General features: G+C 40.9%; 1 protein-coding gene across 4 annotated transcripts in view; it reads right to left on the bottom strand.

Annotated features, from left to right (window-relative positions):
- The window catches only part of LOC111856802 (corticotropin-releasing factor receptor 1), a 69,897-nt gene extending 46,696 nt beyond the window's left edge, over positions 1-23,201 (bottom strand). Inside the window, exons 1-4 of one of the 4 annotated variants that reach the window (XM_023837049.2) lie at positions 22,981-23,201; positions 22,137-22,215; positions 6,398-6,460; positions 3,613-3,700 (exon numbers count right to left, since the gene is read on the bottom strand). In XM_023837049.2, the coding sequence (XP_023692817.1) occupies positions 3,613-3,700; positions 6,398-6,460; positions 22,137-22,160 (175 nt within the window). In that variant the 5' untranslated portion in view covers positions 22,161-22,215; positions 22,981-23,201. Of the gene's footprint in view, positions 1-3,612; positions 3,701-6,397; positions 6,461-22,136 lie in introns of all 4 variants that reach the window. The other 3 variants (XM_023837048.2, XM_023837051.2, XM_023837050.2) reach the window with 3 other exon arrangements.
- Between the last annotated feature and the right edge of the window lie 2,600 nt (positions 23,202-25,801).

The following is a 25,801-nucleotide window of genomic DNA, read 5'->3' as shown; positions in this document are numbered from 1 at the left end:
AGAAGAGAGTAATGCACCGTAAAAATAATTTCAGTGCATTAAGGAAATCTGTGTGCAATTCAGTAATAGCACTAGGTATGACTGTGTTAGACTGGCATCCCATCAAGGTTGTTACCTGCCTTCACATGTTCCAGGCATATGAGAAAAAGCAGTTATGGAAAATGGTTAGATGGATGGATGGATGGATGGACGGACAGATAGTCGATATGATGGCAAAAATAAAATGCATATAAATACAGTATAGGCAACGGGTGCACAAACTTAGCGGAGGCTGACAAAACTAAATTTAAAAAGGCAGTCCTTGACAGATAAATTGAAATTTTTAGTTTAGCAGGCTGCCTGGAACCTTTCGGTTAGTGTGTGGCACCTGGGTCATGCATTTCTGAAACAGTCTGACAATAAAATGAGCTGCTATTTTGTCTTTTTTTAAACCACGAACATAAGAAGCCACAGCAAAGAAGTAGATATAGAAATCCATGGGTGATCTGGATTTAGCGGAACATCCCTCATCAGGTGACGTTATGTTCTGTAACTGAGTTGGGATTGATAATTTTTTTCTTAAGAAAGAAGCTACTGCAACTAAACAAAGTTTGCAGTTGGAAGGTGCTGGATAGGGTGTGTCAGTCTTTGTAGGGAGAGAAACTTGTTATAGAAAAGGCTTTTTGTATGATTTTCTCCAGGGGAAGAGTGAAGCAGCCAGGATTTTATCTGAGAATGTGAAGGAAAATGGGTTTAACATATCAAATTAAACTGAAACTGACAGCGAATAAGCCAGCAGGTGGTTTTGGAATCCAAACCCCAACCTTGCCACTCCAACTGAATAGAGATTATGAAAAAAATGTAATCATAGGGCTGAGTTTATGTGCACAGCATGTAAAACTGGAGAATGGACAAAGTAAAGACAAATATTACAGCCTGTCAGCTTCTCCATGTATAACAAACCCCATTGCTCTTATTAATCTGTGAAATACATTCCATTCTAAAAGGAACACAATGTTGCTCCAGTTTACGTTTTAAAATGACACAACAGAGCATAAAAACAACACATTATAAGGATACTAGAACCGGTGGCTGCTAGTACAATGACTGGAGGAGAGGGGAGAAGGATATTTGTTCTCCATTAATGTTAATGTACATTAAGAAACAGGAAAGTTCCTCATTAGAACACCAATAACAGTAGGAGTCAAATTCATGGCAAAAAAAATGTCTTGGTTTGCTGAGTTGCAAAATCTTCTTGCTAGTATCACAGTAATTATATCAACCAACCAACCAACCAACCAAACAACCAATCAATCAATAAACTGACTGACTGATTAAATCAACCAATAATTTTTCCATCCATCTCACAGCTACTTATTCAGTATAGGGTTACAGGTAGCCTTGAGCCTATCCTAGGCAGCACAGAGAGGCAATGAGCCCCAAATGAGATGGCCATTCAATCTATTCATGAAGAGTGTAAACCAGTCAGACAAATTCATAAAGCAATTGTTCATACAAGCTTGCCACAGTCTGCTGGGAAAGAGGACAGAGTATTTACTAAACAAGCTGAAAAGCTGTGAGGCACTGGAGGTACAGTAATAGGCCTGATCCATATGTCCATTGTTTCACGTAAGTGCAGATACACAAACTTGAAGGCATTGAATGGTTGATTGCACATGTATTTTGATATTCTGTTGATTAATTAAAGTCTGTCCATACCAGCAGATGCAGATGTCTAGTGGCCTAAATGAAAGTGGTGTATTAGGTTTTCTAGTAAAAGGTGCCCACATTTTAATATATTGTGGGAACGAATTAATAACACGTGACCATGATTTTGCTACAACAAGGGAAAGAATTAGTAAAGCATGCCCAAGATTTAACTAAAATGAGGGAACTGTCATGCCCTATTCGTCCGATCTTCCCATGTGCCATGCCCCCTCGCTATCTCGTGTGGAATCCCCATGTTACCAGGTGTTTCTCGTTGTTTTTAGTCCTGTGTATTTAAGTCCGCGTTTGAGTCCGGTCATTGACGATGTGATGTGTTCCAGTGTGTGTTCTTCAATTAAACCCCTTGTTCACCCGATTTCGTGACTCCTGCTCCTGTGGTTCCTGTCCCGCCGGTTCCTGCTCCAGCCCCCGTGGTTCCTGTCCTGGCAGTTCCTGCTCCAGCCCCCGTGGTTCCTGTCCTGGCAGTTCCTGCCCCATGCCTCCGGCTCCTGTCCCTGAGGAGGTTCCTGATCCCCTGGACCCTGCTCCTGCCCCAGTTCCTATGGCCCCAGTCCCTGTCCCTGAGGAGGTCCCGGACCATCGGACCACCACTCCTCCCCCCTTGGAGATGGAGTAGGAACTTAAGTGGGACCCCTTGGGGATATCCCTGATGACTGCACCAATGAACTCCTCTAGTGGGTCACCCCAACCACCACCTCAGCATGGCAGATCCCGGCCAGGTCCCTGTCTCTTAGTGTCCCGCAAAGGGAGAGGACACCTGCGCTGGGTCCCATCTGCCCTGCCCCCTGGCTCACCGTTGGTTCCCCTTGCTTTGGCTCGGCGGTTGGGTGGCACCCATTTCAGGGTGGCCTTTTATTGTGCGCAATATTGATGCTGTCTAATCAGCACCTTGACATGCCACACCTGTGAGGTGGGATGGATTGTCTTGGCAAAGGAGAAGTGCTCACTAACACAGATTTAGACAGATTTGTGAACAATATTTGAGAGAAATGGGTCTTTTGTGTATGTAGAAAATTTTTCCGATGTTAGAGTTCAGCTCATGAAAAATGGGAGAAAAAACAAGAGTGTTGCGTTTATGTTTTTGTTCAGTGTATATAGTGTTTATCATTATGTCATGAGTGGAGCGCTGCAGGAGGGAGATGGAAATTAATCATTTTAAAGTAACGCCAAAGTTGACAGCAAAGGTGCATAGTCAGCACTGCAGCTTGACTGATGGAGATGGATTAATCAACAAGCTGATAGCAGGCATAGCTGTGGTGGCCACTGACCCCTGAACCCTGTTATGTCAGGAACAATTAGCTTGTAATATGTCCCGCACCTAATGCTGACAGTTAGGAATTAAGAAGGCCGATATTTACCACCCCTGCTGCTCTTCATTACCTGCTATCAATATTCAGCATTTCTTTTTCTCCAGTACATTTATGGTCGAAGGTCATAGTTTCCTTGGGCTGAATTCCTCCAGGAAGGATCAGGATAAATCCTGCCAATTCTCTGCACAATCTGAGCAATTGATTTCCCCAACAAGGAAAATCAGCAGCAGTACTGTGGCATACTAATGAAAGGTCCCTAAAATTACTTGTGTGTGTCAAATTACATGACTGATTAGAAAATGACAGAAAAGGAGATGGATAAGTCCCGTGGGCACAAACGCAGTAGTCATTCAAATGTCAAAACAGGATTATAAAAATGTAAAAGATAATAATAAGTTAATACCTCATTCCATCCTCAGTGAAAAGGTTTATAATACAACTGAGCCCTCTGTCAGACAAATTGCCAAAATGCAATAACAATGGGGTAGCTAATGTAACACATGTGCTTAGTGTTGTGTAATAAAAGTTGATAGCCCTTGCAGCTATTCAGCATTGTCACAAAAAAGTCTCCAGTAGAGTGCCATGTCCGACTCACCCGAAATATTTCCTGACAGCAGGAGCAGGGCATCGCAGGCAATGTCTGCTGCCACTCTGGAGATGAAGGTCATCCAGAGGGTAAAAATCTGGAAACACAGCAGAAAAGTAAAATAGTGAGTTACAAAAACTAAAAACGTGTACATTTCAGTTTTCAAGAAATTACCCTTTGGGAAACAGAATGGAAAGAGTGGATGAGGCAGCCCTACACTGTAAATGTCTACAGTGTAAATAGCTGGCATTCGGCCTGTGGAAAACAAGGTTTAATGAAAAGAGAGAGACCCCTCGAAGGATGGAGAGGTTGTTTTCCTCCATTTGACAATGCAGGGCTGATGATCAAGTGTCATTAGTATGAAGTAGCTAGGCTACAAAACAGACTATGTGGGAGGTGGAGGAGGTTATGGTCCATGCTGTGATTGAGAGTTCAGATGGGAGGTTCTCCTGCTCACCAGTCCATATTCCCTGCGTAAGAATAACTTGGAGAACTGTTTTGTTCAGCTCCCCATCACCCAGTCCCACAACTGGTATCAGCAAAGCACCTGTTCTGGGTTCTTTGTATTTGTACTGGACTCTCTCAAAAGCTGCTCATTCATTTTAAGTGTTTACTCTTCATCCGGTCCTCTCTTGGTCCCCATTTCCCATGTCACATAGTTCTGCTTGGCAGTCATTCAAAGACACTCTCACAGTCTGTACCCCATGCTAATTGCTGTTCAAAACTACTACTATAAGAACATATAAGAACATAAGAAATTTACAAACGAGAGGGGGCCATTCGGCCCATCAAGCTCGTTTGGGGAGAACTTAACTAATATTCATTATCATTATTATTATTATTGCAGTAATAAAAACCTATCCTAATCTCAGTTGTGATTCATATTTTCCCGACCAAACAGTAAATGTTATTTATCTTATCCCCAAATGAGCTTCTGTTTCACAGCTAATTTGTTGTTTTTTCACGATTCCTTTTGGCATCAGAACATCACATGCTCACATGCTATCATTTTAAAAACACTGGAAGGTCGGTTAAAAGCAAAATTAGAAAAATAAATTCCAAAGGCAATTAATTTCAAATTTGGGTTTGATTGCACCTCAGGAATTTTTGGTTCTCAACATGATTTGTTACATCAAATCAAATCAAAACAGAAAGCCTACTGCGTCAAAATCTGAAGGTGCTGATCATCTGAAACCATCTTATCTGTATGTTCCTCAACTAAAAGTAACAGATACTTTCTGCAACTCTGAACTGTTATCAATATAATATTTATATAACAAGTTAGTTGTTGTGGGAGGTTTTTATTTTTGTTACAAAAAAGTGGGGTACCATGAATTAGTGCTGTCAAACGACTTCATTTAGAGAGTTTTTTCTTTCAAAATGTTTCTGTTCAGACAAAGTCTCCAGACAAAGTCTCAAAGTAAAGATGAATTCAAAGTATTCTACTGAAACACAGATACAATCCTTAGTTAGAAAACTCTATACACATATTCTGTAGAATCTCAGATAGAAATTCTGTAATGTTAAATGTGATTGTTTTAAAAAAGAATAATTGATTTCTTGAAGTCTGTGCTTTACTTCATATTTTTTTATGTAACTAAGAAATCAAGCTATGATGAGGTATTTTCTGACATTTACCTTAATCCTGATTCATACATAAACAGCCTCTTACTTGTTTGGAAGGATTTTTTACTCAAGCACAGAGTGCTACAAACAGCACATCTGACATGGTAAATCTTGAATGGGCCCCTCTGTATCTGACTGTTGTGGCCCTTAAAGAAAGACCCAAGTACCTCAATTCATGGGATCCTCAAGATGAAAACAAAGCATTGTCCCAGAAAGCCTCATTCCATTACAGAGCCATTTACTCAAATGGTGTTAAACAAGAAAAATTGAAAACTTGAAACATGAAAACATCCATTCATCTTCCAAACAGTTATCCAGTGTAGGTGGGTTTATCCCAGGAAGCAAAGGCCATAAGGTGATGGACATTCTCAATGGGATACCAGCCTATCACAAAGCACACACTAATACAATAAGGGCACTTTTGAGTATAACCACATCCTTCTGGGCTGAAAAGGGGAACCAAATGCTCAGTACAAGCACAGGGACATCACAGAAATTCAAACTCAGACTCCTCAAAATACAAGGCTACAGTACTAGATATATGATTTTTTTGTGTAAATATTTGCCTTTCTTAGAGTAAACATGCCAGCATTCTAAGCACTAATCCTGTTTTTCTACTTCTTATACTGACCCCATTATTTATAATTGTATAATACAGTATAATGAAAAAATTGGTATTTTTAAACCAGACCCCATGGCTGATAATCCAAGTTCCATTTGACCTGATCACTTTTTTGAAAACATCTGGGAAAAATCCTCAGTTGATCTCCTTGGAAGCAACCAAGCCTGAAGATTATTTTGCTGTAGCTGAAGGAGGAAGACCACGCTGAGCATGCATATGTCTGAAAGCCTCACTGGATAACATCACAGATGACTAAAATGCTTGAGAAATTGCCGGCACAAAGAATGACAACTTAATTCCTCGCTGTACCCCAGGAAGCTTTCCATTAGCTGTGAAGTGTGAAGTTGCAAATTCTACTTACGAGACCACAGCGGACATACATGAATTATGTGCTACATAAATTACTCTGCATTTCTGAGGGAAAACAAACGTACTTTTAATTACACATTTACCACTGGTTTGTTACAGAGTGCAAGTTCCTCAGCCATATATCTGGGCAGCACTGGGCACCCTGTCAAGCTAACTTTGATTCATTAAAGTACTTACCAGACATCTGCAGATGACACTGTTCATTCCTATTTCATGCCTTTTCAATTTGTTTTTAAAACCCTTCAGAGAGAACACAGTAATAAAAATCTTTAGAAGTCAATAAACCTACATTTGTTTATGTAGGTTTACACTGTATATATATATACACACACTGTATATATATATACATACATACATATACACACACACACACACACACACACACACACAGTGGTACCTCAGAACTCGAACTTAAGCCGTTCAGAACTCCGGATAGAATCCTAAAAAGTTCGAGTTCTGATTGAATTTTCTCCATAAGAAATAATGGAAAACCAATTAATTGGTTCCCGGCCCCAAAAATTACACCTAAATATGTTTTTTTAGCATTTAAACACAAAATGAACCAGATAAAACAAGAAGAGCATATACTGTACTAAACACATCTAAGCACATTTATCAAAACAGTAATTTGTAAAGTTAAAAAAAAAACAATGTGTCCTGCAACGATTGTCCGTGTGCCACGCCCTCTCGTTAACCCCGTGTGGAATCCACGTGTCATCAGCTGTTTCTGGTTGTTGTCATTAGTCCTCTGTATTTAGTCCGCGTTTCAGTTTGTTTCCCCAGTCCAGTCATTGTATTATCCGTCTGCGTTTTGCCTGCGCTACCTGTAATTAAACCCCGTATTCCCCGATACCCTGACGTCTGCGCCTCCGTATTGTCTCCGTTCCGTCTCTGTTCAGCACGACAGTATTATTATAATTAAATGTATTAATGGTTTATTATTAATATTAAAATAATTAATAAGAAATCTTTATTTTTAAAGGTATTTTATTGTATAATAATAATTACTGTTACTGTCTATCATTGTCTAAATGTATTTTTACTATCTAAATATATGTATTCAGCTAGTGTAAACCTGCACTATGCTATCACAGTGAATGCAAGGCTGAGACTGAAGCGTTACCCACTGTTTCCACTGAGAGACGTGCAGCATGACTCATTTCCCTGTGCGTACAAGTTATCTTAGGTCGGCGTTCACGGTTTGGCTTCTGAGACTCAGATCGAGTTCTAGGTCATTTTTTTTCCGAACTGCTTGGTTCGACTTTTAAGAAATTCAAGTTCTAATGAGTCGGAGAACTGAGGTACCACTGTATATATATATATACTGTATATATACACACACACATATATATATATATGTGTGTGTGTGTATATTCTAAGTACATTATTTTTAAAATCTGTTTTCATGTACTTATAACCCAGAACACACATTTGTAATGAGGCAGAACTGCATTCATTTCTTTACCCTCTCAAAATCAGACAATGCTTATTTATAGTTGGGTATAGTTGGGTTTCAAATAAACTCTGATATGAAAATTGATAATCTCAGATAAACTCTTCTAACGTGAGCTTATCTGAGATTTGGATCTAGATTCTTATTTGAGGAGATTATGCACACTCTGGCCTCGGAATTTAGCCATTTTCCATTGGCATGGAGTTAAATATTTCTCGGCACATACATACAGTGCATGAATTTTAATGTGAAGTAGAGGGTTTTTATATGACTGGTGCTAATAAAGTGCTAATAATACAAGGTCCATCCATCCATCCATCCATCATCCAAATGCTTATCCTAGACTAAGTTGCTAAGTCCACCTATGCCAGGCCGTATAGGGCACAAGGTAGGGGAACACCTTGGACAGGACACCAGCCTATAACAGGGTACTAAAGCATACATACTAACACCCACATAATCATTGAATATGTAAATGTGCAATTTAGGGTAAAAGAGTATCTCTAAATGGGCAATTTAGACACACCAGTTAGCTTCACTGGAGGTGATTCATTTAAAACAAATTTCAACATGCATGCAATTTGATCATTGATTTCTGCATTGAGGCACCAGGTCCACTGTTAGAAATAATCTTCTCGTTCTCTGACCTTTCTGCTCAGATGAATGTCATTCCAACGCCACAATGAGATTCACATGGAAGTGATATCGCTAAGAAATATTTAAAAAAATATGAGTCATTGCATACGTATTAAACTTTTCAAGTGTCTTTTAGGCTAAAATAGGACATGGACCTGTCTTTCTGGCATCCAATATATAAGCAACTTATTCAACTTAAACATTCAGCACTAAAGGGTGGGTATGTGCGGAAGAAGGGGCTGGGGAGGCGGGAAGCTTAAGCATTAGTTTGAAGTTAGTGAAGTGTCCCTGTGATTGGAATGTTGCTGGTTTGAATCCCTAACTGCCCCCAACCAGCAAAGTAACTTGAGCAAAATACTGTACTGCCCCCGGGGCCCACTGATATGTCAAATACGGGTTAAATTCAGAGAATATATATTGTTGTTGTAGTGTGTCAATTAATCAATTTCATAGCTTTAAATATACAGAGTGCCCCTTTTTAACCTGTGAGCACCTGCCCAACAAAAAGACTCGGCACAGCCCAGCTGAAGGGCCTTAAACACAGACGCTCGCAGCTGTCTACAGCTTATTCAAAACTTGTGCAATAAAATCTTCTGGGTCTGAGTTTACTGCTTTTCAGGTGAGAAAACAAAGTGCCCTGTTCTTAAGCACTAGAGTCAGAGGTGTGTGTAGTGCTGTTATTGAAGTCTGTGCTTTACTTCATATTTTATTACGTAACTATGATGTAAGTATAAAAAAGCATAATTAGTATAGTGGTAATGTAAAAATCTACGTCTTCAATTTGCCAGTTTCCCCCAAAAGTAGCATGTAATACTCAACAAGCTTGTGTCACGTTGAACAGCAGCTGAATAGTAATACAGAATTCAAATTGTACGTCAAATGTGAAATTACTCAAAGATATATTCTTTTTATAGACGGGTTTTGGTCTACAAAATTGGCAACCAAACTGTTTTAACCATTTCATACATATTTCAATCTTACAGGCGAGTTAACTAAGTTGCAGTACATTTTACGACTATCTCATAACTAAACTAAAACTCAACTAAATATAATAAATTTAAAGGCTACATTATAATTGTATACTGCAGCATTAACTTTATTATACTGCAGCATTTACTTTATTATTATTATTATTATTATTATTATTAACCATTATCATAATTCTTATGACATTGTCCAAAAAAAGCATCAATATACTTTTGTGATCCATTTCGGCTGACTTCTGTGTCTCTGTGACACAATAGCAGGCAACAGTTCAAATAAAGAACAACACAGAAAATAACAAGTGGGTCAAATCACTTGGTAATTTATGAATGAGGTTACAATAGTTACAATAGACGGAGCTCGTTAGCCTTGGTAGGCAGTTCGTCTAGGAGAAGGAAAACTCTGATTTCAAACCACAGCGCCAGGTGTGCTGGACAGTCTCGATGCGCGACGACCCTGGGTTTCACGGACATGGGTTCCACGGACGTGACTCAGGCATTCAGCAACCATGTCCCTGCCATGGTTACCATCCCCGCTGCCTTGTGGGTATCTTCCGGGAGGAGAAAAGGCTATGGGAGTAAACCCAGACAGAAAATCCGGAGTGGAGCCCCTAAGGCGGCTGGCCAGTGCTCTGCGCCCCAGCCGGCAACTCCTGCAGCCAAGCTGGTGCCAAACGTATTGCTTTGCTTTCCTTTGGAATTCACCAGCAAGGCCGAGAGGGGGATACTAGTGTCTGGGCAGCCTAGTGTCTCCATACCCGCGCCCAGGCTTGCGTCCTGGAGAGGTCACTCCAGTGCTGTCTTACAGCATCATACAACACGGAAGACAGCAGTTACGAGTTATAAGCCCATATCCGATTGGCGTAGGATAGGGCGCTACGGGCTGTCTTCGACGGTGGGAGGATCCATCGCGTTCCACTGGTCAACTACTGCCCACCTTAAGCTGGGCAGCCCCCGGCTAATAGGGTGTTGACCCGCCACGGTCTGCCTGCTTCTTTGGGTGCTTGGAGCTTAGAGATAAACTCGACAAGCAGACCGCAAATACTGCACCAGGCAAACAGAAGAAAAAAACAGTTCTACGGCTGGGAAGTTGGAATGTCAGGACTATGTGTCCTGGCCTTACTGAGAACCTTTCTGGCATTGATGACTGCAGAAAGACCGCCGTCATCAACCGTGAGTTGAAGAAGCTCAACATTGACATCGCTGCCCTTCAGGAAACTAGACTCCCTGCAGACGGCAGCCTCAGAGAGAAGGACTACACCTTCTTCTGGCAGGGGAAGAGACCTGAGGAACCACGACAGCATGCCGTTGGCTTTGCTGTGAGCAACGCCCTTCTAACCTCAGTGGCACCTCCGGATGGCGGCACTGAAAGGATTCTGTCCCTCCGACTCTACTGTTACACTGGCCCTCTGAACATCCTGAGCATTTATGCTCCAACACTCTGCTCTCCTGCAGAGATCAAGGATCAGTTCTACGAGGAACTCCATGCTGCCATTAGAAGAGTGCCTTCCTCAGAAGCCTTAGTCCTACTCGGTGATTTTAATGCAAGGGTGGGCAGTGACCTCGACTCCTGGCCCATGTGTCTAGGCCACTTCGGTGTTGGCAAAATGAATGAGAACGGTCAGAGGCTTCTTGAGCTTTGCTCCTACCATGACCTCTGCATTACAAACACGTTCTTCTCCACCAAGCCTCATCACCGAGTTTCATGGCGGCACCCCAGATCCCACCACTGGCACCAGCTAGACCTGGCCATCACACGCAGGACTATGCTGCGCAGTATCCTCGTCACCCGCAGCTATCATAGTGCTGACTGCGATACAGACCACTCCTTGGTCGGCAGCAAACTGCGACTTCAGCCCAAGCGTGTTTATCGCACAAGGCAGAAAGGGCGGCCACAAATCAACGTAACTAGAACCTTTGTTCCCGATCTATGCACCAAGTTTGCAGAATCCATCACGCAAGCCCTTCTGGAACCCCCAACAGGCAGCATAGAGGAAAAGTGGAGTTTCATTCGGGATACTATATACCATCAAGCCATGGCCACATTTGGCGAGAAGGAGAGAAGAAACCCCGACTGGTTCGAGGCAAAATTCACAGAGATTGAGCCTGCAATAGAAGCCAAGCGAGCAGCGCTCATCAAGCACAAGAACAACCCCTCAGAGGGCACTCTAGCTGCACTAAGGAAGGCTAGGTGCGAAGCTCAACGCGAAGCTCAACGAGTATTGGCTGAACCTCTGCCTGAGTATCCAGCAAGCTGCTGACAGCGGCAACGCCCGTGGCATGTTCGAAGGCATGAAGAAGGCTGTCGGCCCGTCTGCCACCAAGGTCGCGCCACTGAAGTCATCAACCGGCGACATTATCACGGACAGATCCAAACAGATGGAACGATGGGCCGAGCATTACCAGGAACTCTACTCCCAGGAAACTGTCGTCACCGAAGATGCTCTGCAGCACATCCAGGCCCTGCCAGTCTTAACGGAGCTTGATGCCTTACCTACCCCAGAGGAGCTCAGCAAAGCCATAGACTTCCTGGCCTCCGGAAAAGCTCCAGGCAAAGACGGCATACCCTCCGAGGTGTACAAGGCCGGAAAGTCTACCACTTTGCTCACCCGTCTGCATGAACTGCTCTGTCAATGCTGGAACGAGGGCACCATCCCTCAGGACATGCGCGACGCCAACATCGTCACCATTTATAAAAACAAAGGCGACCGCAGCGACTGTAACAACTACAGGGGCATTTCTCTCCTGAGCATCGCTGGAAAGGCTTTCGCCAGAGTGGTTCTCAACAGGCTTCAAATGCTCGCCGCGCGAGTTTACCCAGAGTCACAATGTGGCTTTAGAGCTGGGAGATCGACAGCGGACATAATTTTCACAATGCGACAACTGCAGGAGAAGTGCCGAGAGCAGCATCAGCCGCTTTACGTCGCATTTATCGACCTGACCAAAGCCTTTGACCTTGTCAGCAGAAAGGGGCTCTTCGTACTGCTCTCCAAGATTGGATGCCCCCCGAAGCTACTCAAGATGATCACATCTTTTCACGAGGGCATGCAGAGCACAATACAGTACGACGGCTCTTCATCAGACCCCTTCCCAATTAACAACGGGGTAAAACAGGGCTGCGTCCTTGCTCCCACACTCTTCGGCATTTTCTTCTCTTTACTATTCTCTTACGCTTTCGACTCCTGCGATGACGGCGTCTACCTCCACACAAGAACAGACGGGAAGCTTTTCAATCTAGCCCGTCTGCGTGCCAAGACCAAGGTGCGTCACATACTCCTGCGGGAATTGCTGTTCGCCGATGACGCCGCGCTAGCAACCCACACTGAGGAAGCCCTCCAGCGACTCATTAACCGCTTCGCTCATGCTAGCAGTGCTTTCGGCCTTACCATCAGCCTCAAGAAGACCAACATTATGAGTCAGGATGTCAGCAGCACCCCCAGCATCTGCATTGGTGACCACACTCTGGAGGTAGTGGAGGAGTTCATCTATCTGGGTTCCACCATTTGCAGCAACCTATCACTTGATACTGAAATCGACAAGCGGATCGGCAAGGCCGCTGGAACAATGGCACGCCTCACCAAACGGGTGTGGGAGAACACCATGCTGACCATCAACACCAAAATCCGTATTTACCAGGCTTGTGTCCTCAGCATCCTCTTGTACGCCAGCGAGACATGGACCCCGTACGCCCGCCATGAACACAGGTTCAATACGTTCCATCTCCGCTGCCTGCGAAGGATACTGGGGATCACATGGCAGGACCACATTTCCAACACGGTTGTCCTGGAAAAGTCTGGCATCCTCAGCATGTATGCTCTGCTCACTCAGCGCCGCCTTCGCTGGCTCGGCCATGTTCATCGCATGGACGATGGACGGCTCCCCAAAGACATCCTCTACGGAGAACTGGACTCTGGCGTCAGACCAGTGGGGAGGCCAGCACTGCGCTATAAAGACGTCTGCAAGCGTGACATGGAAGCCTGCGACATCAGCCCCACAACATGGGAACCTGCAGCAGCAGATCGCAGTGGGTGGAGGCGAACCGTCAAGGCGGGTGTAAACAGCTACGAACAAAAGCGACACCTACAGTGGGCAGAGAGGAGAGAACGCAGAAAAAATGTGGAGAAATCCTCAGTGAAACCAGACACCGTCTTCATCTGCCAAAACTGCACCAGGAGCTGTACATCCAGAATTGGGCTCTACAGTCACCAAAGACGCTGCAATCAAGCCATGGAGTAACCTATCCGGACGCAGAATTCCATAGTCTTCCGAGACTGAGGACGCCAACGAACGAACGAACGAACAATAGTTACAAAGGGTTTAAGAAACACTCATTAATAAACAAATGATCTTAAGTGCGAGATAAGAAACCACTTGGCGTCACAAAGCTTTCAGGAAACACACCCCTAAAAATGTATCCAAATTTATTGAATGAAAATATGTTACGTCTTTTTGTCGTGTTAATACATAATGCAGTGTTACTGCATAATGCATTGTCACATGTTATGTGACATAGTGTGTGACAATGCATTATGTAATAACACCACATTATGTGATGAATATTTGTCATGTTTTATTGAGTTATCACAAAATGCAGTGGTATAATTCGTTCTTACAGGATAAGATCTAGAAGTCCAGTTCCAAGCTTCAACATTGCGTATGACATAGCATACCACGTGATACCTGTTAAGCGATGGAATCCATCCATCCACCCATCCATTTCATGTACCTGCTTGTCCTATTCAGAGCCATGGAGGTCCAAAGCCCAGCCTACTGGGAATAATCCAGGATGGGGCTAGAGGCTTGTATTTTTCTTGTATTGTCTTTCTTAGTCTTATATTGTCTTTTTCTTCTTTTAAAATGTTAGTCAAGCACTTTATAGTCCTGTGGTTAATACAGTGATATATAAATATTGACTGATTGATTGAACCCATTGTAGGACAGGCGCACACACCCATGGATAATTTAGTAATTTCAGTTCACCTCATTTTGTTTTTGGACTGTGGGTTCTAATTGGAGTACTCATAGAGAACTGCACAATCACATGGGGAGAACATGCAAGCTCCACACAGAGATTCATACTCTGGTCCCAGAAATGTGATGCAACCACTAACCACTGTGCCACTGCATCATCCCCGGGATGGAACCCTTGTTTTCAATTTTTTATTTTTTTTTGCATGGCAATATTTCATTAAATTACAAAAAAAAGCTGGTTTATGTTTTTAATTTACATAAAAGATGCAGTAAGAATTCAGTTCAGCTGATGTTAAATATTTCTGTTTGATCTGCCCAAATCTTTTTTAAAAACATTTGTTTTGAGTTTGACATTTCATCATAATAAGAAAATGAACAAAAAATGTTTCACAGAATAGAACTTGCTTTGCAGGAAATCACACTGAAACACGTTCCAACATTACTTTCACTGAATATAAATTTAAACATTATCAGTAACAGATTCCGATTTTGCTTCTAGGCAGCAGAAACTGCTCCCCGTTTATGCACACACTTGAGAACTGGAGTCCACATCTGAGCCATTTACTCCCGCAGTAGAACTTGATAGAACTATTGGATTAATAACAGCAGCATCATATTGCCTCCAGAAATTCTACAAATTAGAAAAAGTCGGCCATCTGAAGTTATTTAAAAGAATCTGAAGCTCATTTCAGGTCAGGATTAATACAACATTCCGTTGGACTGTTTTAGCAACATGTTTATTAAGTTGCTTTGTTGACACTTTCCTGTTTTTTTTTCCTTTCTCTTTCTTTTTCTTTTCACTTTTGTTCATTTTTTGGCACTGACTATTCATGATATCTTATATCCCTAAGGATTCTATTAATGTATCATTTGAAAGGTAGTTTTGTTACACAACCCATTGTAAACTCAACACAAATTTTTGATCTGGAAACATTACTACTGTATATATTTTGGTAAGCCTATAATTTCTTTATGGAGAACAAAAGAAGCCATTTACACATGCCATCAATGATACATGCTAAGCTTTTGTACTACATCCAGTTCAGCATCTCAGGTCAAACCAATTGATACCACTTGCATGCTACATATATTGCTCAGTATAAAGGACACACTTGTACCATTTGTGTGCTGTGCTTTCAAATGCTTTTAAAGGTGACAGTCAAAGCAAAGGACTACAGACTTGCAAGACTGTAAGAATACAACCAGACGAGGCTTGAGAATTAGCAAATAGGCTAGACATCTGTGCAAAGTTACATGCCACACAAATCCTCCCTTTATGTCTCCTGGATGCTTTGCTGTCTGATTGTCCTCCAGTTTAGCCGAAGCAGCATGGAGTCGGCTGCATGGAAGCAGTTGTTGGGAATGTGCACCATAATCCTAGTGATCAGCATGTTCCCAGGATCTGCACCCATCACTATTACATAATAAGAACTGGCAGACTACAGCCAGGGGCGCTGCTAAGGATTTTGGGCCCCATGAAAAGAATCTTGACAGGGCCCCCAACTAATTTTTACTATCAGCACCACAATTTTATTGGGGGCTTCTCTGGGCCCCCTCTCAGTCATGGGCCCCGAGAATTGTCATCGTTTACCCCCCCTTTACAGCGCCCCTGACTACAGCGTCTTTGGGTTATATTCATATTTAAATTTAATGTATTATTATTCTTGAAAGACTGAAGGTCTTATTATTCAATGATCTTGAAAGAATACACCTACCAGCTAATAAATAGCAATTATCAGCTGTGGCATGAAAATGAGGCTTTACCACATCATCGCACATACATCTTAAGAGCATCAGCAAGACTAGACTCTTAAGGCTGGATGCTGGTAAACAGCTTCTTTATTATCAGAGACTAGGAAAAATATTTTAAATGGCTGGATTCCAGTAATGAATGCGGAAATAGTGGATTAAGTCTTCCTGGGTAGTATTAAAAATAATAATAAACTATAGGTTTAAGGCAATTATGACAACCTTGGAGTTTTATTTCACAGAAATCATTTAAAAAGGTAGTAAGAATAAGACCATTTCTGTTGGGAGATTTTTTACTGAAGCCATAAAGTAAAAATAGAGTACAGTTAATAAAACCAAAGGCTGCTGAGTTTATTTACTAAGTCATGTAAAAAAGACAAATAGATAAGAGTGGGCCTCTAACAGATTATATTAAACTTTATGATTTGAGACCTACTATTGGCTGTTTTCTTTTTAATACTGTTTGTTAAAGTAACACAGGAAAATTAACCCTCACAGAACAGTATGACGAAAATAAGTTAACCAATTCCTGAAAGCATCAGTAATTCTTCAAAATGGAAAAGTTTATGCGTGTGTGCATGTGTGTGAGTGAGTGAATGGTGTGTGAGTGTGTGAATGGTGTGTGAGTGTGTGAATGGTGTGTGAGTGTGTGAATGGTGTGTGAGTGTGTGAATGGTGTGTGAGTGTGTGTGAGTGTGTGAATGGTGTGTGAGTGTGTGAATGGTGTGTGAGTGTGTGAATGGTGTGTGAGTGTGTGAGTGTGTGAATGGTGTGTGAGTGTGTGAATGGTGTGTGAGTGTGTGAATGGTGTGTGAATGGTGTGTGAGTGTGTGAATGGTGTGTGAGTGAGTGAATGGTGTGTGAGTGTGTGAATGGTGTGTGAGTGTGTGAATGGTGTGTGAGTGTGCTCTGTGTTGGGTTGGTGCCCCATCCCTGCCTTGTGCCCACAGCCTCCAGGTTTGGCTCCGAATTCCCTGCAACCCTGAATACGACAAGCAGTTACAGAAAATGGATGGATGGATGTTTGGACAGCACAGTCACATAGGTGCAGTAGGGGCTTGGATACCCTGGCAGGTTCTGGGTGCCCAGAAATTTAGAGGGGCCCTTGAATAAATCAAATTATAAAATTATGAAATGTAATGGAGGCCTCGGGCGACTTTTCAGGGGGCACAGAATTTCTAGCTACACCCCTACACACAGGAAACAAGTTAAAGCTGCCAACATGAGTAATAACAATGCAAGAGATACAAGCAAGAATATGGGGCACAAGGAAGAGGGAACCTGGAACATGATGCCAGTCCGTCCCAAGGCACACATGCACACTCACTCGGCAGCTCCCATAAATGCGTGTCTTCAGGCTGCGGGAGGAAACCTATATAGATATGAAGCAACAGTACTACCCACTGAATCTTCCATAAATTAGTTATAATGAATTTTATTAGTTACAGTGATAATAATTTCAACATCGGGTTTTAATTGTCTTATATATGTGTACTACAAACAACCATTAAAGATGCCAAACATCTCTGATTTCGATGTGGAATGATCTGAGTGGGCTGTTTTTAATCAGGAATGAGAAATGTCTTTTTTTTCTTTTATCTGGAAGTAAGACAGTCTCTATAAACATTTCACAATGTCCAAGATGGCTGGATTACAATTATACTCATAAAATATTCTATTTACAACCTCTGAATACACCTGTTTTTCACACTTCTTTGATCACCTCAAGTCAATTGTGCTAATAAGCGTGGTTGAGCCAAAAATTATTGTCCGTGTAATTATTTGGTTGGTGGTTGTACTATTCAATCACAATTATGCAATTGAGAGAATACAGGGCTGTCACTTTCATCTTTTATAGCCTTACTCAGGCAGCTACAGATGGTTACAGGTGATTGACAAACTGGAAAGTCCCTCTCAATCGACTGTTGTGGTACTGTGAGCAGCCAAGACAGAATCAACAAGGGCCTGACCTAATTCTGCTGGAACATAGTGCCACTCTGTCTTTGCCATTTCACGGATGTATAATAGCTGTTTACCCATTCCAGGCCACATAACAGCAGTCAACAAAATTTCATTTTTTAGGTTTTTTGTGTTAAATAATTGAAGGGGGCTCCGGTTTCCTCCCACAGTCCAAAAGCGTGCAGGGTAGGCTGACGAGTGTCTAAATTGGCCCTGTAGTTGTGTGAGTGTGTGCGCCCTGTGGTGTGTTGGTGCCCACCCAGGGTTGGTTCCCACCTGCGCCCGTTGTTCCCGGGATAGGCTCTGGGCCCCCCGCAACCCCAGTGGGGACTAAGCGGTTATGATAATGGATGGATGGATGATTGAAGTGGCTGAAAATGCACATAATATTCATCACCCAGTTCTCTAATATGAGCCTGTGTATACATCACAATAATGTACAAAGAACGAGGATGATCGTATTACTGGTCTGTACACAACTGTTAATGAGAAGCTAGTAAAGGAAGTCATCTAGATGACAGCAAAGTGATGACTGCAAGGAAAAACACCAGTTTTATGAGTTTCGCCAAATCTAGCACAGTAGTAGTGTTACTGATGAAGAGTAGCTGAGGAGGGGTTCTGCTGGAAACAGATGGACGATTTGTGGATGTTGGGCAATTCTTTAACTGTTTGGTCACATTAGTATGACTTACACTATATCAATAAATGCATATAACAAAGCAAAACATATTTTATTTATTTAGATTCATATTAATTAAAGGTACAAATGAAATTATCCATCTGCAGAAATATTTACCATAAACCTGTTTTGCATATTGTAGCTTTTTACTTGGTATGAGCTGATCCACATTTTTTCAGTTCCGATCCGATTCCGAACTACGAATGCTGATACAGATTCGGATACAAGAGCTCTTTTACTTTAATATTTAATATAATAAATATATAATAAATATTGTATATGTTATTAAAATTTGTAAACTAGTAAATACAGAAGAAAAAATGTAAGCAAAAAAATCTTTACTTTGACTACAAGAAACATACATAACGTATTGCTCCACCTCGTTTGAACGTCTTGTTTTAATTGTTTTTGAGGCATTTTACAGTTTAATTTGAATATTTTCCAAGCCAGGATACATAACTGCCGAATACTTAAAATGGCCCTCAATTTTTCTCCGACTGGCAACAGGGTTACTTACACTTCGTTGCGACAGCAGCCTCTCGTGCATCACAAGCTGGATAGAGAGCGCAAAGTTTTCTTGCACAATTGCGTGCTCTTTGTTTAGTGGGATTTTCTAATAAACCCTTTACTTTTTAATATCTAAAGTTATTTTATCCATCCATCTATCAAATATGTGTGCATGTCTCCTGGTCATGGCCACATGGATTATTAATTATATGATGAAACAATATAGATAATGTAGGTGAAACAAAGAAAAATATTGCAGAATTACGTAATGCAATATTGCACATTTCGTAAAATTGCTTGAACTTTATATTGAATGTTTTATTTTTCTGTTCAGTATACTGAACTAATGCAGTAGTAAATGTCACTGTATTGCATGTTTTAGGGTATCTTTGATATACACATTCAGAAATACAATATTTCTCTGATGAAAGCTGTAAGTTTTACCAAGAATAATTAGGGCCATTCCTACTACGAAGTGCCTTTTCCTGTTCATATCAAATATGTCAACATATTGGTAAAAAGGTTTAAATTCTTTAAGAATGATTCAGAAATGAATTAACCTCCAGGTCAATTTCGAGTTGTCTGGTTTTTTATTGTTGTTTAAAGAAAACAATCCATCCTATTAGACATATTACAGGATTGTAACTGAAAGCTTAAGATAACCATTCTTCATGATGATTCAAGATTGAGCTAATGTAAATGATGGTTTTCATCGGAATGCTTCTTTTCACATAACCCATCTTGATCTCCTCCGAAATGCACACATGTATATAGTTTAGAGTGAAGCTCGGGGTCCAAGTGCCAGGCCAGCTAATCCTCCAGTGCCCCAGGAGCATTCGCTCAATGGTCCAACAGACGTGTTACTATTCTGCCGAGGGTGGGATTCGAACCGGCAACAAGGGTGGAAACAGGGAGGAGAGTGATATACTGGCAATTAAAACAATGAAACATCACAAAAATCAGGAGATTGGGGTTATGCCTTTGTTTTCTCACCATAAGCATTGTCACTTCCTACAGGATTGTGGATGATATTGCTTTTAAAGTAACATTACAGCAGTTACAGCAACGGGAGGAAGCAGGGCGTGATACTACAGACTATTTACAGGGCAATAAAACAGTTACATGCAAGTAAATGCGTGTACATACTCATGCCAGCCAGCTGACCAAGGTTGGCAACGCTGAGACTAACCGGATGTAGACAATCCGCTAAAACCTTTACCTTCTAAAGCATCAGTCTTAAGAAAAATATTTTACTGGAAATATTTTAATTACGTAATATAAAAAATGAAGATCAGAAAATGCTATAAGTAATTGCCAGTTTTGTATTGTGAAAGTACTTTGAACCAGGGTAAATTATAAAATTGACAATACCACTCAGAGGAATATGATTTATGGATGATTTTGCAGACTCATTTAATACTTTTAAATGTAGGAATTTAGCATTTTGCCAATATATTAAAACATTTAATGGTTACTGTAAAAGGCACAGGAGTACCCATTTGCTACCATCGAAAATAATGTGCTTCTGAGAGTGAATAGAAAGTCTATTTAAATGATATTTGGTGTTTATAATTGCTTAGCAAAGGGTAATTAATCCACACTGTTAGTGGTAATATTACAATTTCCTCGTACTGTATGATTACACTCCAGAAATAATGAATGTCGGTCAATGAACATTTAGCCTTGAGCAGTGACACTTGTGAAGACAAAAGGTTTTAAATAAACCTTAAATTTCATGCAAAAGCATGGTTCAGTTTCCACCTTTAATTCAATATTAATCTAATTATTTCTCTCGCCGCGATCTCCCCAGAGACTCTTGAGAGAATCCAGCGAAGAAAACGTACATATGTAGCCTGCTTCTCAAATTCAAGCATTAATTAGGCCTGCAATCATCTCGTGGGTCCTTATAAATCAATTCCCTTGGTAGGGCATATGAGTGCTTAAATATGCACGTGCCAAAAATAAAACAATGGTTCTATTAGAATGTTATTTTCATGCCCGTCAGTTGCGCATAGGGAGAGGTTGCTGTTTAAAAAACTTAGCAGGATCCCGGCCTATTTGGCTTCGTGCAATCCTCAGTATAACTGGAGTTAGGCTATGTCCTTTTATTATTGTGTCATTGTATACGCACTAACTTGTTTAAATTAAAAGTCAAAAGAAGAACTGAGAAGTAACACGCACTTGCAAGATGCTCGGCTGCACACGAGAAACACGTCACGATCAGCGATCACAATTTTCTCCCCGCAATATTTGGGGCACGGGGATGGTGCGTGCGTGATGTCGCACTGGCGTCACAGTAACGCATCATTAAGCGTCTATTTGCAGTCGTTCAGTACTGTTAGTAATTCAATTAGGCAGTCTGGTATAAATAATACCTGCACATAGAATTAGTTGTAGATATATTATTATAATAATAATAATAACAATTATAATAATTATAATTATTATAGTTGTTATTATTATTAACAATAATAATACTATACTACTGCCAACTCAGTAGTGTGATATACTACTACTATTAGCCTACCTATTTATGGACACCCGAAGGATAATAAAAATTCGCTACATACCGTGTTACTGTACATACCGGCTTCAACCGGAGATTATGAATAGGCGGAATAGCCTACATGACGTGTACCTAGACGGTAGCCTAATATTAGATGGCGCAATACCAACTTTAAAACGCTTTGCTAATATGTTTTATATACCATTGCACCGAAATTCTACCACGTTTCAATGAAAACGTATTAAAGTTTCCATTTCGTTTTCTCTTGAACGCTGGAAAATAAATAGTAAATATAGGCTATATAAAGAGTATGGCACTTCCACCTATGGTAGTCCGTCAGGACAATTAATTAATTGTAGGCTATGTATATTACTATACAATTATAAAGCATAGCAAAGTCATGGACGAATCAGCACAAAAGCAGCAACTAAACTATGACACAAAGTTCTAAATTAGCGTTTCCTTTTCCTTACCTGTAGTAGACTGATGAAGTACATTTTTGTGGCGCTTCCCCTTTTCTCTTCCTTAAGTCGGAAACTTTCTTGGTGTTTACTTCACAAAGGCATGTATGAATTAAAAAAAACAACTTCAAAAATTCTGTATAAAACAAATACGGAGCTCTCATTTGAGCACATGAAGTACAAATATATTAGTTATGCTGCCTTTTTATCCCTTCAGGCGTTAGAACATTTACAAATTATGTTTTATTTTATTCTATGCTTGTATATATCAAAAGATGTGGAATCAGAAACGGTAGTCCAGGTTGATTGATTTATATTCCGGCCGGTTCCATTGTTTTCGAGCTGGTGATCCCTGCGCTGTTGTCATTTATAGTTTTATTTATTTTTTGCAGAGATTATTATTATTAGGCTAGCTATTACGTTGTTATTGTTTTCCAAGAGATAAAAATTCCGGCGCAGGTCTTTCACTCCTTAGACCTTCACAGTGCCGTTTTATAAAGAAAAACAGTTGAGATGGACCACTAAAGAAGACGAAAAAACCATGCCCACTGTTTGGTCCTCTTTCCCAGTTATCCCCCTTTAAGAAACTGTGCAGTCAGCAATGAGCTCCCGGCTTCTTTCAACGTACCGCCTAACACCGCAAGCATTCAGCTTATGTCCACATAGAAACTAAATGTTTGTTTACACTATATTTTATAAACGCTGTGTAGTGTCTGTCGAATTAACGCTACTTCGTTTTTCTTTGGCGTCAAATGCTCAAATGCCGAATTTCAGCGGCACGACCAGTATTCACAAATACAGAGCGAATACGGGAATTTAAAGTTGCGAGGTGTGCCTTTCAACTCCGCGATCTTACTGAAAACTTGGACCGGCCTGTCCTGCAGTGCCGCAGAAATGACTGCGCGGGTGCCTTTATTTATCTGCGAAAACACTTCTACTCTCGAACTCCGTAAGTTGTCTCGCAGTACATCAGTAGCGACAGCTCCTATTGTCAGGAGATCGCCAGTCCGGAGATAGTATCCTCCATACGGGACTTGCCCACGACACGCCAGCTTTCCGGTTAGGTGCACAACCGCACCGCTCTCCCAGTTATTTGCTGGTTATGTGCGGTGGCCTCGCTTGGTGTCACCGGCGCTTGCGGCTGTTAACCGGATCGTGCACATCAACCACCAATATGCGAGGAAAGAAACTGTGCTAACAGAATTGTTTCTGTGTTGTAAGCAGGTCATTTGTAACTGTTTTGATAACTAACATTTTACCTATTTGTTTTATACTTTATTTTAGTACTCCTTTTGAGATTGCTGGTCAGTTTTAGGGTAGATATTGATATTGCCCTGTTCAGTACAATTCTCAGAAATGCGCAGGATCTAGCTACGGTTCGTCAGTCTACGTTTACTGTCGTTTTTTTTCCGAACCCAACGCTACTTCTGTTAGAATTCTCCCGACTATCGGACGGCTTTTATTTCCGAAGAGTACTATTTATCGCTGCTCTCTGCCTTGAACAAATTGGGTGAAATGCAAAAGAAGGAATTTACAATATTTTTTTTGTCCCTTCTATGGAAAACATCCGCGGTCTATGTAGTTTTTACCTGACCATACTGTTAGCTACAAGAACAACAACAACAATAACATTAATAATAATAATAATAATAATAATAATAATAATAATAATAATAATGAGGCGCAGTAGGTAGTACTGTTACCTTGCACCTTCAGGGTTGTGGGTTTAAATCTTTCCCTGGCATTTTGTGTGTGACGTTTGTATCTTTCCCGTTTGTATTGAATTCTCACTGGTTTTTACATTTTCTTAAGAGTGTCCTGTGCTTCTGTTGGAAGCTGAAATAATAACTATACTGTAATTCCTTATACCATTTATTATCAGTAATGTCCATGATTTAAGGGCTAATTCAAGAATGTTCTTCAAAGCATCAGACATATTGGTTGGCAGTGCTGAGTAATGGATGATTGACGAGGTCTCCACTGTTGATTCTCAAGTAAGGTTGTGAGCACTGTTCTTTTCTTAACTGGTAATTGCTGTAAGATCAGTATGAAATGTTGTCTCCAGCAAACCATGTTTTCTGGTCTGAAGAAAAAATTCGGGATTGTTGCTTCAGCAGACACTCATCAGTACCTCACTAAAGATACATCAGAGGAAGAGAAAAAAACTAAGAAGTGAAATTTACATACTGATAGCATGCTGAATGAGGCCCTTATAAGATCAGAATGCCTGGTTAATACAGCTGAGATGAAAAGTTTGAAGCAGAACAGTCACATGACCGTGAGTGCAGTATGAGGTCATTACATCACATTTTGGAGCAGGACTTAACCAATAAGGGCATTAGTGGGATGGCTATAATTCTCAGGATAGCTGATGACAGAAACTTAATTTATAACCTATAAAATTATTACTCAACTTTCTTTTTAAATGAACCAAGCCGTATGTGCATATTATATTGCATATAATAAAGATAAATTATTATGAATTAAAACAATCATCACACTACTGGGTTGGCAGTTATGGAAGACAGATGGATAATTTAAAAAACCGTCAAGATATGTTGTGTATATTTACATTAACAGACATGCAATAAAACAACATTCTACAATTCAATGGTAAATTAAGCTCTGCACCTGAACTGAGACGTGTCAGGTGTGCAAATTTGACTTGTTTTTTTAAGTGTGCTATAAGCCTACGATTGACAAAAAATGACCGAAGCAGAGCTGTGATGGCAGCCAGAACTCAAAGAACAATTTGAGATTCAACATACTATCATCACGAGAAAGACGTGGTCTGAAGCCAGGGAAAAAATCATGGCTTGATCGAAGTTCCTGATAAAATAAAGCAGTTTCCAATGGAATGACTGCCTTCTTCTGCATATGCAACTTCAATTATAACAGGACATCTTACTGCAGTGATTTCCAAGACTGTTGCTAAGGAAACACTGTTGTAGACTATGCTACAATTATATTGTAATTAAGCAACAAGAACAAATTTAGAATATCAGTGTGTTTGATGATACGTCTTAGGCTTCTCCTTGAAGTTATCTTTGCATAGGCATCCATTGCAAATCATATTGACCATAATCCCTATTATGTCACACACATACTCTTCAATTCTTTTAAATATTAGTTGGCTTAATTTGAGCCCTTTTTTCCCTATAATAAATGAACATTGTAAAGACGTTGTACACCCTCAAATCAGCTCATTTGCATCTTATCTGATTCTTAACAAATGTCCGTCCGTCCATCCAGTTTCTGCTGCTCATCCGGATCGAGGTCATGGGGGCAGCAGCCTGAGCAGGGATGCCCAAGCCTCCCTCTCTCCTTCCACCTCCTCCGGTTCCTCCAGCCGAGAGATATCATCTCACCAGTATGTGCTGGGTCTGTCCCAGGGTCTCCTCCTGGTTGGACATTCCCAAAGCATCTTCCCTGGGAATCGTCCAGGAGACATCCTAGACAGATGATCGAACCACCTCAGTGCATGTACAGATGTCTTGAATAAAAGATATAGGCATTTCTTTGAGCTGCTTTTGCTGACAAATTCATGGGAGATTGAAGATGATTGAAATAAAAATACTATAATATTTTGTGATTTTTTTTAGCTGCTATTTTGCATATTAAGTGTCACATAACAGGTGTTAGTAGTAGTAGAGCTTTATTGTAATCTCAACCATATA

Source organism: Paramormyrops kingsleyae, chromosome 5, assembly GCF_048594095.1.
Source record: "Paramormyrops kingsleyae isolate MSU_618 chromosome 5, PKINGS_0.4, whole genome shotgun sequence".
Classification (NCBI taxonomy): Eukaryota; Metazoa; Chordata; class Actinopteri; order Osteoglossiformes; family Mormyridae; genus Paramormyrops; species Paramormyrops kingsleyae.
This window is presented reverse-complemented; position numbering and strand designations above follow the sequence as displayed.